Genomic DNA, 12,918 nt, shown 5'->3' with positions numbered 1-12,918 from the left:
CCGACTCCAATAACGAAAATATTCAGAAAACTCTTTAAAAGTATTTGTGGATGCCAAAGTATATCAAATTTTTGATGAATCAAGTAATTGATTCATCTTAAGAAAGATTTAAGATAAAATACAGTTTTAAGAATAAACAATACAGTATTTCATAAAATACGCTTCCCATTACAGGAAAAGAAAGTGAACTGCAGAAAAAAACTGAGTCACGGGCTTCTCCCACTGTATGACTTTCTATACAACAGCACAGACACAGCTGACTGTACACCATCGAAGACTCACCCAAATGACCTATGCTAAAGAATTTCTTTCTCCAGGAGTTGCCATGGGACAAGTGTTCTAAAGAACATTGTGGAAAACAATGGTAGACAGTAGAAAGATTCTTCTTCAGTAATAACTGAAGAAGGAGACAGATGAGTATTTAATTTTATAAGTTCTAATTTTTGTCTAAGTAAATGAAAACAAGAAAGCTAATATCTCAACAATGTATTTTATTAAAGTAGTGGAGCATGTTTTTTTTCACAACTTCAAATAAAAATCATTTTTCATTTTGAATTTAAAAATAAGAAGTGAGAACACAAGCATAAAGACTGAGTTTATCGCTCATTCACACACAATGTAAGACCAGATACAAATACTGAAAGTAGCCATAAGGTATTACCAGGAGCAGGAAGCTTGTCTGATAACTGATGCAAACCTTCTGCAGATTCTTCATAAAGGCTAAAACAAAAGAGGAAGTAGAAAAAAAAAGTTATATACAATCATAATTAGGTCATATTAATCAAATGGATCTCTGTGCCAGACACAATATTAAGTATGTTAGCATTATCTCATGATCTTCATGACAATTCCAAGAGGCAATACTCTTAATACTATTTTTATCCTCACTTTAAATAATTCAATTAAAGTTCACATCAGTAGTAGGTATGAAAGCTAGGATCCAAACCCTGAATCAAGTTCTAAGCTACACTCCCCAAACAAACAACAGTGACAAGGGGGGACCCACCTAAATTATATCTGGTACATGAAATATAAGTCATAGCTTGTAGCCCAAACATTCTTCTGAACCCTACAAAGTAAGATATTCCTAAGTGTCTCATAAAGAAGGCTACTGCTTTTCTCTGAATGACATAAAACAGATGACAAGAAAACATGACACTCTCCTTCAATTCTTTAAAATCTATTAAAAATCTATTAGTTTTATCCATATAATGAATTTTTCTCAAAATAGCTTATTATATAGCATAAAGGTACTTGAATCTTTTATTATAAACTCACCATTGTTTAAAAAACTTAAGACATCTTATGGTAAAGTGCAGTTTTCAAGCTCCCTCTTGTGGAAATAGTTATTAAGTCACTTGCTAGAAACAACTATTTTAGCACTCACCATCGTCGACAGCGGTGAGAAAACATGGAATGGTAAGAGCCCTAAGGCTGGAAGGCAGCTTAGAAATCATCTAAAAGGATCTCAGCACTTTACAGATGAAACAGTAAACACCAGAGAAGTTCAGTGACTGGCCCAAGGTCAAGACCACTTCTACCAGCCTCCATTTCAATGCCCTTTCTAAACTTCTACGTCTCCCCTCATTAATCAGTATAAACAAATATGATTTGAAAACAGGAAAACTCGAAGTCTGCAAAAATTTATAGAAATATAATACATGAATATTAAAATACACAAAAGTAGTTTTTTGTAATGCAGTATTACACAAGACCAAAATGACTAGTGGGCTTCCCTTGTAGCTCAGTTGGGAAAGAATCTGCCTGCAAAGCAGGAGACCTGGGTTCAATTCCTGGGTTGGGAAGATCCCCTGGAGAAGGAAATGGCAACCCACTCCAGTATTCTTGCCTGGAGAATCCCATGGACAGAGGAGCCTGGCTGGCTACAGTCCATGGGATCGCAAGAGTCGGACACTACTTAGCAACTAAACCACCACCAGAGACAGTGTACTTCATGAAGAAAAAAATAATGACCACAACTCACATTACCTAAATCACCATACTTGTCAAACTATAATTCAAAACATCTAAACATGAATCCAGTCACCCATATAACCCTCAGCAGCTCTGGATTTTAAGGGTGCCTGAGACGCTGAAGACACACACAAACTGAAGAGATGTATTTCAGTTTCAAAAGCAAAATGAAAGTGACACTGCAGTGTGAATGCCAGCTACTAACCTTAAATAAAGTTTCTATTCAAGCTCCTGAAATATTACATCAAGCAAGTGACACATTAATTATCACTTTTTATGACTCCTACAAATAAGTAAGCTTAAGAAGCTAAACATTTTCAGATACAAATTTGTGCATTTTAAAGAATTTTATTCAAATTAAAGGCCCAAACTGCCCATCTTCCAAAATAAGAGTTGAAATTTTTAATTATGTAAAATTCCCTCACTGTAACTGCTAACATATCAAATCCTTACCCTCATGGCTAAAATACAATCTAACGTCAAATACTATAAAGACATTATAGGACGCATGTAAGCATACTCAGCCAAGGATAATGATTCCCTGCTATTGCTATCTTCTTCCTCAAAACACTCAACAGCACTCAAACATTCTTCCGTATTTGTTTGAAGAACATCTTCGATGTCATCTTTCTCTGCACCAAAATGTATCTCTTCCCAGTGTGAACTACAAAACTAACGTATCAAAAGACTGCATTAAGTAATGGATTCGTGGAATTATTTGTATTAACAAAGACATTCACCAGTTACCATTTTCTTATTTATATTACCTGATAAAATCCACATATTGCCTGAACTGCAAAGAACCACTTCCTGGAACCAGGTATACCACCCACTGAACAGGCTTGAAAGCAAAATCATACTGATTAGAAGAGAAGAATGCCACAAATAAGCAGATGTTACAGCATGTATACTTAGAGAATTATGCAACTTTGATATATATATAAAATACAGAAATTCAAACAGGAAAACCTGCCTAAAGAGCAAAATTGTTCATTCTCTATGAAGACTCTGCTTTAGTTCATCGCAGTTCAAAATCTACATCATTATTATTAATCTTCATTTCAAACCTTAAAATCTAAAGATGCTGAAAAATACACCCACTCAATTACTGTTGAATAATACCAAAAAATGCAAAGCATTTTAGGGAAAATGGTTCCCTCCTCAAAGATCATGAAGGTTTGGTTCAGCCTTACTTAAGAGAGAGGAAATAAAGAGTAACTATAGCTTTAAAATGGAGATGATCTTCTTAGAGACTGGAATATTATATGAAGATATGAAATTAAGGGTCACCCCAGGTATGAGTCAGAAGATCAATGAAAATTTAGAGCAACGTACAGAAATCGGATTCAAAGGAGGGGGAAGGAGATATATGGTAACTGTGGCTTACCTCATAGAAGTTAGCAAAGAAAGATGCTAAGTGCATTTTATTACCAATTTTTTACCAAATTGGTATCTCGTTACCAATTTCTGCCAAAATTCCACAAGACTTTACCCCCTAATTCCTTAATAGAAGCCATTAGGTAATAAACAGACCACCCTTCCTGCATTTCCATTAGGCCTTTCCTCATTCTTCCCTGTTGACATGTAAGAGGCACCACCCTTCCTACCAAGGCTACTCCCTGGACTTCCACCGGGACACCAGGCCGCTGACTTCCCGCATCTTTGATCTCTCCTTCTCTACCATTTCCTTCCCGTTAACATCTAAATATGCACAAGTATTTCTCAAATTATTTTTTAAATCACCTTTAAATTCATCTCCCCTTTTCAGTTACCCACTCTCTCTCTCTACTTTCCAGGAAGATAAGCGTCCTGAAAGCACTGTCTACACTTGACCGTCTCTGTTCCTATGTACCTTTTCTATTCCCTCCCAAATCCAATGTCATCTGTTCTTTTGTCTCCAACATGCCACTGAAGCTACACCCACCAAAGTCACCAACGACTAACATGTTTCTAAATCTAAGTTTTTAGTCCTATTGGTACTTGACTTCTCAACATTAAGACTAAGATGCCAAAGGACCACACAAGGGCAGAAAAGAGGTGGCATCCCAGTTCCAGGAAGAATGCCGCCTTTTCCCACAAAACCATTACAAATGCCTTCCCCTCATTACTCGTACCTTTAAATCTTGCCTTAATTCCCCCACCCCTGCTCAACGTTAAATTGATTTGTAAACTAAGTTCCTAGTTCTCCATTCTCTGATCACTGAATAGATTTGTGTTTCTAAAAAAAAAAAAAAAGACTAAGAAAGGAATAAAAAATGACACATTTGACTACTTTCTCCTGAAAACACTTGCTTTCTGTGCAAAACTTATCTTTCTTTAAAAACTGGTGCTCAGATCCTTTCAAAAATGAATTCCTTGGAATTCATTTCAAGATTTTCTGCTCTTCTCACTCTCCAAAACAATCCCATCTTTCTTCATGGCTCAAATTGACATCTATATATTGATGATGCCATAATCTTTCTCCAGCTCCATTCTCCTTTGGAGTTCCAGACACATGTATCCAACTTTTTTTTTAAGTCTTTATTGAACTTAAAATTACAACATTGCATCTGTTTTATGTCTTGGTTTTTTTATGTTAGCTTCCTGACCAGGGACTGAACCCACACCCCTTGCATTGGAAGGCAAAGTCTAAACCACTGGACTACCAGGGAAGTCCCATGTATCCACCTTTTACAAAATATTTTTACTTTGCAATCGTTCAGGCAACTAATCACATGTCTTTCACTGACCATGTCATTTTCCATCAAAATCCTGTTGTAATAATAGTAGTACTGACTTAAACTATACCAACTTGCAAAATTAATGAGGACTACCAGGTGTTCAAGCTGGTTTTAGAAAAGGCAGAGGAACCAGAGATCAAATTGCCGACAACCGCTGGATCATGGAAAAAGCAAGAGTTCCAGAAAAACATCTATTTCTTGCTGGGAGCCAGCGTGAGGAACTCCGCCCGTGGCAAAGGTCATGAGGAAGGAGGCTCGGCATACGCCAAGGCGGGATCGAGCCTCAGGAGTCCCCCTGGAAATTCTCGAGCATCTACCCCCAAAACCAGAGTCTGCCTACTTTACTGCTTTGTGCTCTCACCTACACCTCTGACTTTAGGGGCGGCTGTCCCCTACAACCTCTCTCTGAAAAAGAGTTAACTTACAGCTCCAGTTAATAATAATTCCTGGGCATGACAGGAGTGTTCCAACTTACAAACTCCTCTGAAGGCTCTCTAGCCTGCCTGACAGGCTTGTCTGGCCACATGTGATTGTTCACAGCCTCCCAACTGTGAGAGGCACGAGATGCTTTAAACCTTCTAAAAACAGGTTCTTTAGAGAAGTTAGAAAACTATTAGTATAAGTATAGTGGGCTGATTAGAAATTGTATTGGTGAAGGGTTTTTCATTTGTTGAGCCAATGTTTGCTGCTAAGTCTCCACATCCCCTGCCCTTATACACATTAATGAATATATAGAAGAAATAAGTATTAACCTTCGATATTAATCACGTTAGACCTTAGGCTAAGCAAATTCTTTCCTTAATTAAAACCCACTACACCCTCACCCTATAGGAATGTAACTTAATCTGGTGCCTTCGGAAGGTGGCGTCTGTTTTAAGAATAATCACCTCTGGAAAAATAAGTGTTCTGGTTGACTGACCGCTGTCACAAGGAGCGGGCCATAAATTGTCAGCAGGCCCCCTGGCTAGAAGATGATGTAACACCCCTAAGACCTCTGTATACATTTGTATGAAGCACCCGACTTTAATAAAAGTCAGGACTGCTGACCCCACGTGACTTTTGTATAACATCTCAGTGTATAAAAACAGACCCTGGAAAAATAAAAAATGGGATCAGTTCCTCGAAAGACTGGTCTCTCCAGGTCATTCTTTCTCTCACCTTCTGGCTGAATGCCCATCTGGAACGTGGAGGCTCGTCAAGCCTACTAATTATGCCTGGGCTTCTAAGATCTGACCGGAGAGGCCTTAGTGTCTCCTCTCTTTCAGGAGAACGGGAGGACGCCTGCAGCCTATGTAGGTGACAAAAATTCCTTGCCCTGGAATTTTATTAGCTTTCCAAGTAAACCAAGTTATTCAGCATCTTTTCTCCGCTGAATTTTCCTGCTGAGCTATCCTTATTCTATTACTCTTTATATCTCTAATTAATATTTAATTAAAGCTATTGTATCCAGTTTGCCGAAGCCGTCTCCCCTTCGAATTTCCCTGGATCCACCAGGGCTGGACCCCGGCAATTTCTGCTTTATTGACTATGCCAAAGCCTTTGACTGTGTGGATCACAATAAACTGTGGAAAATTCTTCAAGATATGGGAATACCAGACCACCTGATCTGCCTCGTGAGAAATTTGTACGCAGGTCAGGAAGCAACAGTTAGAACTGGACATGGAACAACAGACTGGTTCCAAATAGGAAAAGCAGTACGTCAAGGCTGTATATTGTCACCATGCTTATTTAACTTCTATGCAGAGTACATCATGAGAAACGCTGGACTGGAAGAAACACAAGCTGGAATCAAGTTTGCTGGGAGAAATATCAATAACCTCAGATATGCAGATGACACCACCCTTATGGCAGAAAGTGAAGAGGAACTAAAAAGCCTCTTGATGAAAGTGAAAGTGGAGAGTGAAAAATGTTGGCTTAAAGCTCACATTCAGAAAACGAAGATCATGGCATCCGGTCCCATCACTTCATGGGAAACAGATGGGGAAACAGTGGAAACAGTGGCTGACTTTATTTTTTGGGGCTCCAAAATCACTGCAGATGGTGACTGCAGCCATGAAATTAAAAGACGCTTACTCCTTGGAAGGAAAGTTATGACCAACCTAGATAGCATATTCAAAAGCAGAGACATTACTTTGCCAACAAAGGTCCATCTAGTCAAGGCTATGGTTTTTCCTGTGGTCATGTATGGATGTGAGAGTTGGACTGTGAAGAAGGCTGAGTGCCGAAGAATTGATGCTTTTGAACTGTGGTGTAGGAGAAGACTCTTGAGAGTCCCTTGGACTGCAAGGAGATCCAACCAGTCCATCCTAAAGGAAATCGGTCCTGGGTGTCTTTTGGAAGGAATGATGCTAAAGCTGAAACTCCAGTACTTTGGCCACCTCATGCGAAGAGTTGACTCATTGGAAAAAACTCTGATGCTGGGAGGGATTGGGGGCAAGAGAAGAGGATGACAGAGGATGAGATGGCTGGATCTCGACTCGATGGACGTGAGTCTGAGTGAACTCCGGGAGTTGGTGATGGACAGGGAGGCCTGGCGTGCTGTGATTCATGGGGTCGCAAAGAGTCGGACACAACTGAGCGACTGAACTGAACTGAACCGGGATTTGACAAACAGGATAGGGAAGCACATAGATATTAGAAATAATTCCCCAAAGATGACAGTTGAAACTCAAGAGACAGGTTCTCTGATGAATGAAGACAGAAAGGAACAGAGCGTTCCGTCATGAGAACAGGTGCACTCTCCTTGAGGCCTCCAGAAACTCCCTTCAGCTTTCAGACATGTTCTGGCATCTCTACTCTCAGACTGAGGCCAAGCAAGGGAAGGGAAAAAAAAAGAGGGTAACGACCAAAGAAGTAATAAATGGATTATATAATGCCAATAGAAACCAAAGGATAAAAAATATTTCCAAAGTAAAGGATGATCAAAAAAGTTAAAAGATTTTTAAGAAGTTCAAGCAGATAAGAATGGAGAAAAGATGACAATTATGAAGTGCTTTTAAGAGAATTAGTAAGAGGTAAGAATGAAAAAAAAAAAAACAGTTAAGGAAATGACTATAAGAACATTAATAATGTATTTGTACTCAGAACACAATCATACATCCTCCTTATAAAGCCACGTTACTCTATTTTACACGAAGCTAAAGATGGCAAGCAAATCTCATAAAGGGAACAAAGCTCAAGATGAGAATATAAAATAATTTTCATAACAACTTTTATGATATCCAAGCATCAGTAAATGAAGGAAAGCAATTTTCCCCTTTTGCTTTTCCTGTATTTCTTTTGCTAGCTCCCTATCCCAAGGACTTGCACCCAGTCAACAAGTGCTTCTTGTTGAGCTTAAAGACAGAGAATATAATATAGTAATGGACAAATAATGTATATTCATATATTTTTTTAAATCTTGTAACAATAAGTAAAGGACTGTGCCATAAGAGACTGGAGTTTTAAATTAGTCTAATATTTATATTATTTCTGTGTTATATGAAATTTTTATATAACACAGAAATCCTGTTACATAAAAATTGTTATAGAAATATTTATATATTCTGTGTTAATTGGTAATGCATTATAGCTTTGCACTAATATTTTCCTGTAAATACGTTTAGCTAAAATATTAAATGACGTTATTAATATCCCCCCAAAAGCAAACAAAGAAAAAAAACCAAATGTTTTTGGGACTCTTATGTGACCAAATTAATTCAATTTATTTTCAATACAAATGCTATGCCAGTGAAAAGAAGGGTGTATGTTGTACTCACCAGGGAAAGTACTATCTTCTGGACTAAGTGAAGCAGTAATGCTTCTTTTCAGGAGATGATAAACATTTGCTGCTCTTAAGTCTGAGAAAGAAAACTCAAACTCAGCTGGGCTCAAGAATTACACAACGTAGACCAATTCCAATTTCACCATCAGCCTCTCCAGAACATACGATACATAAAAGATCTACTCTGTTCAAAGTTTAACATAATAAATCTTAAGCAAGCAGAGAGAATAGCTAAGTTCCCGGTTTGCACATGCTTGCCAGTTAATGCAAATCCAAAACCTCCCTCCCCCAAACCATTTTTAAATCAATGGGATGGGAAATCCTGTTACAGTACTCCGTACACAGCCACATATACTTCCTCCTCAAAAGACCTCTCCATCAAAACAAACTAAATAAAATGCAACAGATTCCAGATAGGGGCATCAACAAGAGTGCAAAAACGGTCAGATTCGTCTTACATCTGTCGCTTGTTTTTTTAACTTATTCCACGTGCGGAATGCCTCCTCCTGTTAGGATGAATACTCCAGGAGAGTAAGAGCCCTTTCCATCTTGTTGCTTTCCGTCTGACTCGCACTTGGAACACAGGAGGCAGAACTACCTATTGAATGCATATACGTCTCAAGAGCAGAAATTCCATTTCCAAGGCCCCGAGAAGTTTTTAACTGTGTCTGCAAGTTCTGAGCGCGGGCGTGTGGCACCCAGAACCTTGGCCCTGTTCTGCGTGCGGGCAGCATCTTCCTCAGCCCTTACAGGCGAGCCGGAGGAGTCACGGCTCCCCGCGGCCCCTCCGCCCAGCCCTCCCCAGAAAAACCTAGTCCCAAAAGTCCTCTCCGCCCCTTGAGCCGCTCCCGCGCTTTCTCGGCTCGGCGCTTACCCGGCGGCCTCCCGGGGCCCTCGACGCGCGAGGCCTCGGGCCCACGCCCCGAGCCCGCCGCCGCCGCGGCCTTTCCCTCGCCCCAGACGGCGAGGAGCAAGTACCGATCCATCCCTCAGCGCTCGCGGCCGCCTCAGGCGACGGCGTCTGTCCAAACCGCCCGCGCTGCTGCAGCACTTCCGGCGCCCTCTCTTCAGCTCGGCGGGAAACGGCCCGTCCCCCGTCGGTTTACGCACCCTTTCCAGCAGAAGAGTGACTTTCGGGGGCTATTCTCTCAATAACCGCATCGTGTGCTCTCTTCCTGACGGAATGGTTGTGTTGGGAAGACTGGAAAAGACGTGGGAAACGCGGAGAAGCAGACGAAGCCTTGCTGGCCTAGGAACCATCACCCGCAGCTCCGCGCGTTTCCCTCCGGGCCGTGATGCGAAGCGGCCCCGGGTCCTGGCGGAAGAGCGGAGCCGCCCCTCGGGAACATGGCGAGTTTGTCTAGGGCGCCGCAGGTGAGGCTGCACTCCCGGCGTGGCGGGCTTCCTCACTGGCGGGAGGCAGTCAGACTTGGCGATGCCGAGGCGGATGGGGAGCCAGACCCCTAGGCCCGGAGATGCCGCGATAAAGCACAGACGAGGGTCGCAGCTGACCACCACTTCGTGTAGTGCTGTCGGTGCCCCTACTTCGGCGTTTTCAGGCAGCCCTTTTCTGGTCTCCCCTCACCCCGGATTGGTGTTAGGGCGACAGTCAGGGAGCTAATAAGATGGATCTCATAGGGCACTGTAGACTACTGGAAGAGTGAGCAAAATAAGGGCCGCCTTGGGGGGTGGGGGGAGTTGAGGTTTGGGCTTCCCTGGTGGCTCAGCTGCTGAAGAACCAGGCTGCCAATGCGAGGAGACACAGGAGACGTAGGTTCGATCCCTGGGTTGGGAAGATCCCCTGGAGGAGGAAATGGCAACCCACTCCAGTGTTCTTGCCTGGAGAATCCCAGGGACAGAGGAGCCTGGTGGGCTACAGTTCATAGGGTCGCAAAGAAGACAGACACAACTGAGCGATTGAGCTCAGGTATGCAGTTCAATGGGCTTCTTTGGTGGCTGAGATGGTAAAGAATCTGCCTGCAATGCGGGAGACCTGGGTTTGATCCCTAGGTTGGGAAGATCCCCTGGTAAGTATTCCGGCCTGGAGAATCCCATGGACCGTATAGTCCATGGGGTCGCAGAGAGTCAGACACCACTGAGCGACTTTCACTTTGGAGGGTTTTGAACCAAGTAGTAACCTGATCTGGCTTAAGTGTTACAAGGAGTACCCGATTGCTGAGTTAAGACCGAATTGTTTAGAAATGGGAATTGGTGGACGACAGAAGCAAATAATCAATTTGGAGGCTGCCGCAATAATCCAGGCTACACATGGGGGGGGCGCGAACCAGGCCCGGTTGCTGTGTAGTGGTGAAAAGTGGTCACGTTCCGTGTGAAGGTGGGACCGGTAAGATTTCCGGAAGAGCTAAGTGTGGCGGACAGCAACAGAAAAAACCAAGGACTAATCCAAGGTTTTTTTGTTTCAACAACCGGAGGGAGCTTCCATCAACTGAGATAGGAAGGCGGGGACTGAAGCAGGTTTCAGAGGAAGAGCAGGGTTCGGTTTTGGATATGTTGCTGTAAGATGCCTCTTAGCCTAGTCCTGCCCCAGGTGAGATTCAGTCCTTGAACTCTTTGTTACCTGCCCCTGATGAAGGAGATACAGGAATTAAAGTTAACCATTAAAAAGAACTGTAGCAGTTTGACATTGTGGCAGCATTTTAATTGCCTTATCAAAGTTTTGTTGGGTTTTTTTTTTCTATCAGAGTATTGGTCTGTAATGGATTGGGGAAAAACTGGTCTTCTGCTACATATAATTTTAAAAACACTGTAGTGTATATGCCAGGTGGGCAGTTGAATACAAGTGTATAGTTCAGGGGGCTTCCCAGGTGGCTCAGTGGTAAAGGAATCAGCCTGCCGGTGCAGGAGATGCAGGGATCGTGGGTTTGATCCCTGGGTGGGGAAGATCCCCTGGAAATGGCAATCCACTCCAGTATACTTGCCTGGAGAATCCCATGGCCAGAGGAGCCTGGCAGGATGCAGTCCCTAGGGTCTCAAAGAGTTCAGGAGTTAGGAAAAGAGGTCCAAGCTGGAGATGTAAATTAGGTAATCATAAGCATACTGTGAAGAAGGCTGAGTGCCGAAGAATTGATGCTTTTGAACTGTGGTGTTGGAGAAGACTCTTGAGAGTCCCTTGGACTGCAAGGAGATCCAACCAGTCCATTCTGGGGGAAATCAGCCCTGGGATTTCTTTGGAAGGAATGATGCTAAAGCTGAAACTCCAGTACTTTGGCCACTTCATGCGAAGAGTTGACTCATTGGAAAAGACTCTGATGCTGGGAGGGATTGGGGGCAAGAGGAGAAGGGGACGACAGAAGATGAAATGGCTGGATGGCATCACTGACTCGAAGGACATTAGTCTGAGTGAACTCCGGAAGTTGGTGAGGGACAGGGAGGCCTGGCATGCTGCGATTCATGGGGTTGCAAAGAGTCGGATACGACTGAGCGACTGATCTGATCTGAAGCATACAAATGGCCTGGATGAAGTCTTTGAGGAAGTAAGTTAAGAGGAGAGGAGGACCAAGAACAGTTGTGGAACATACCAGCCTTTCAGAGGCAAGAGAAAGAATCAGCATGATGGGTGAATGGGGATAGACAGTGGTGTTCCAGAAATTAAGTGAAGAAACAACACCCAGGAGAGGGGAATGATCAACCATATCAAAGACTTAGAACTGACCGAGGGGTTTCGTAATGTGACGGCCGTGGTGCCTTTGGCAGTAGTGTGCTGCTGGCGGGTATGGGAAGACAGAAGCCCGGGGGCAGCAGGTTGAAGAAAGCGTTGTTTCAGTGGTTGTTTAGTCCCTAAGTTGTGCCACCTCCTTTGCCACCCCACAGACTGCATCCTGCCAGGCTCCTCTGGCCCTGCAATTCTCCAGGCAAGAATACTGGAGTGAATTGCCGTTTCCTTCGCCAGGGAATCTTCCCGACCCAGGGATCGAACCCCTATCTCCTGCATTGGCAGGCGGATTCTTTACTGCTGAGCCACCAGGGAAGCCCTGAAGAAAGAATGAGGAGAGATAAATTTGAAGTAAAGACAACTCTTAGCAAGAGTTTACAGCAAAGAAAAGGAAAGAAATGAGGCAGTCATTGGTAAGGAATGGAGGTCAGGAGTAGCTTTTTTTGTTGTTTTAACTTTATTATGGATAATCTCAATCAGATATTAGATTATCACCCAGTTTCGGAAGGCTCATAGTCAGTATCATTTAATCTGTACCTCATTTACTTCTTATTTCATCAGTAAATGTTTCAATACATTCTTTATAAGATAAAGATTTTTTTTTTAATGCCATTACTATTTATCAAAGCAAATGAAAATTTCATAGCAATTCCTTAATATCAATTATTCAGTATATGTTCACATTTCCAATTTTCTCATGTATATATAAATATTAATACAGAATATTTTTATGGTTTTTTTCTTTGGAATGGGATCCAAAGTACAGTAAGTTTCTGATGTGTTTTTTT

The 12,918-nt window shown here is 42.2% G+C and overlaps 2 protein-coding genes across 4 annotated transcripts in view; one reads left to right on the top strand and one right to left on the bottom strand.

Moving 5' to 3' along the window:
• Positions 1-9,681, bottom strand: part of MTBP (MDM2 binding protein) — a 76,575-nt gene extending 66,894 nt beyond the window's left edge. The window contains exons 1-5 of one of the 3 annotated variants that reach the window (NM_001193177.1): positions 9,332-9,443; positions 8,453-8,533; positions 2,742-2,815; positions 2,495-2,646; positions 662-720 (exon numbers count right to left, since the gene is read on the bottom strand). In NM_001193177.1, coding sequence (NP_001180106.1) covers positions 662-720; positions 2,495-2,646; positions 2,742-2,815; positions 8,453-8,533; positions 9,332-9,443 — 478 coding nt within the window. Of the gene's footprint in view, positions 1-661; positions 721-2,494; positions 2,647-2,741; positions 2,816-8,452; positions 8,534-8,915; positions 9,305-9,331; positions 9,444-9,567 lie in introns of those variants that run through there. The other 2 variants (XM_010812245.3, XM_059874280.1) reach the window with 2 other exon arrangements.
• Positions 9,682-9,785: 104 nt separating this feature from the next.
• The window catches only part of MRPL13 (mitochondrial ribosomal protein L13), a 40,924-nt gene continuing 37,791 nt past the window's right edge, over positions 9,786-12,918 (top strand). The window contains exon 1 of the mRNA NM_001034805.2: positions 9,786-9,831. Coding sequence (NP_001029977.1) covers positions 9,805-9,831 — 27 coding nt within the window. The 5' untranslated portion in view covers positions 9,786-9,804. The remainder of the gene's footprint in view (positions 9,832-12,918) is intronic.

This window comes from Bos taurus, chromosome 14 (genome assembly GCF_002263795.3).
Source record: "Bos taurus isolate L1 Dominette 01449 registration number 42190680 breed Hereford chromosome 14, ARS-UCD2.0, whole genome shotgun sequence".
Classification (NCBI taxonomy): domain Eukaryota; kingdom Metazoa; phylum Chordata; class Mammalia; order Artiodactyla; family Bovidae; genus Bos; species Bos taurus.
Note: the sequence above shows the minus strand (reverse complement) of the source record. Positions and strands in the feature narration are given on the sequence as shown.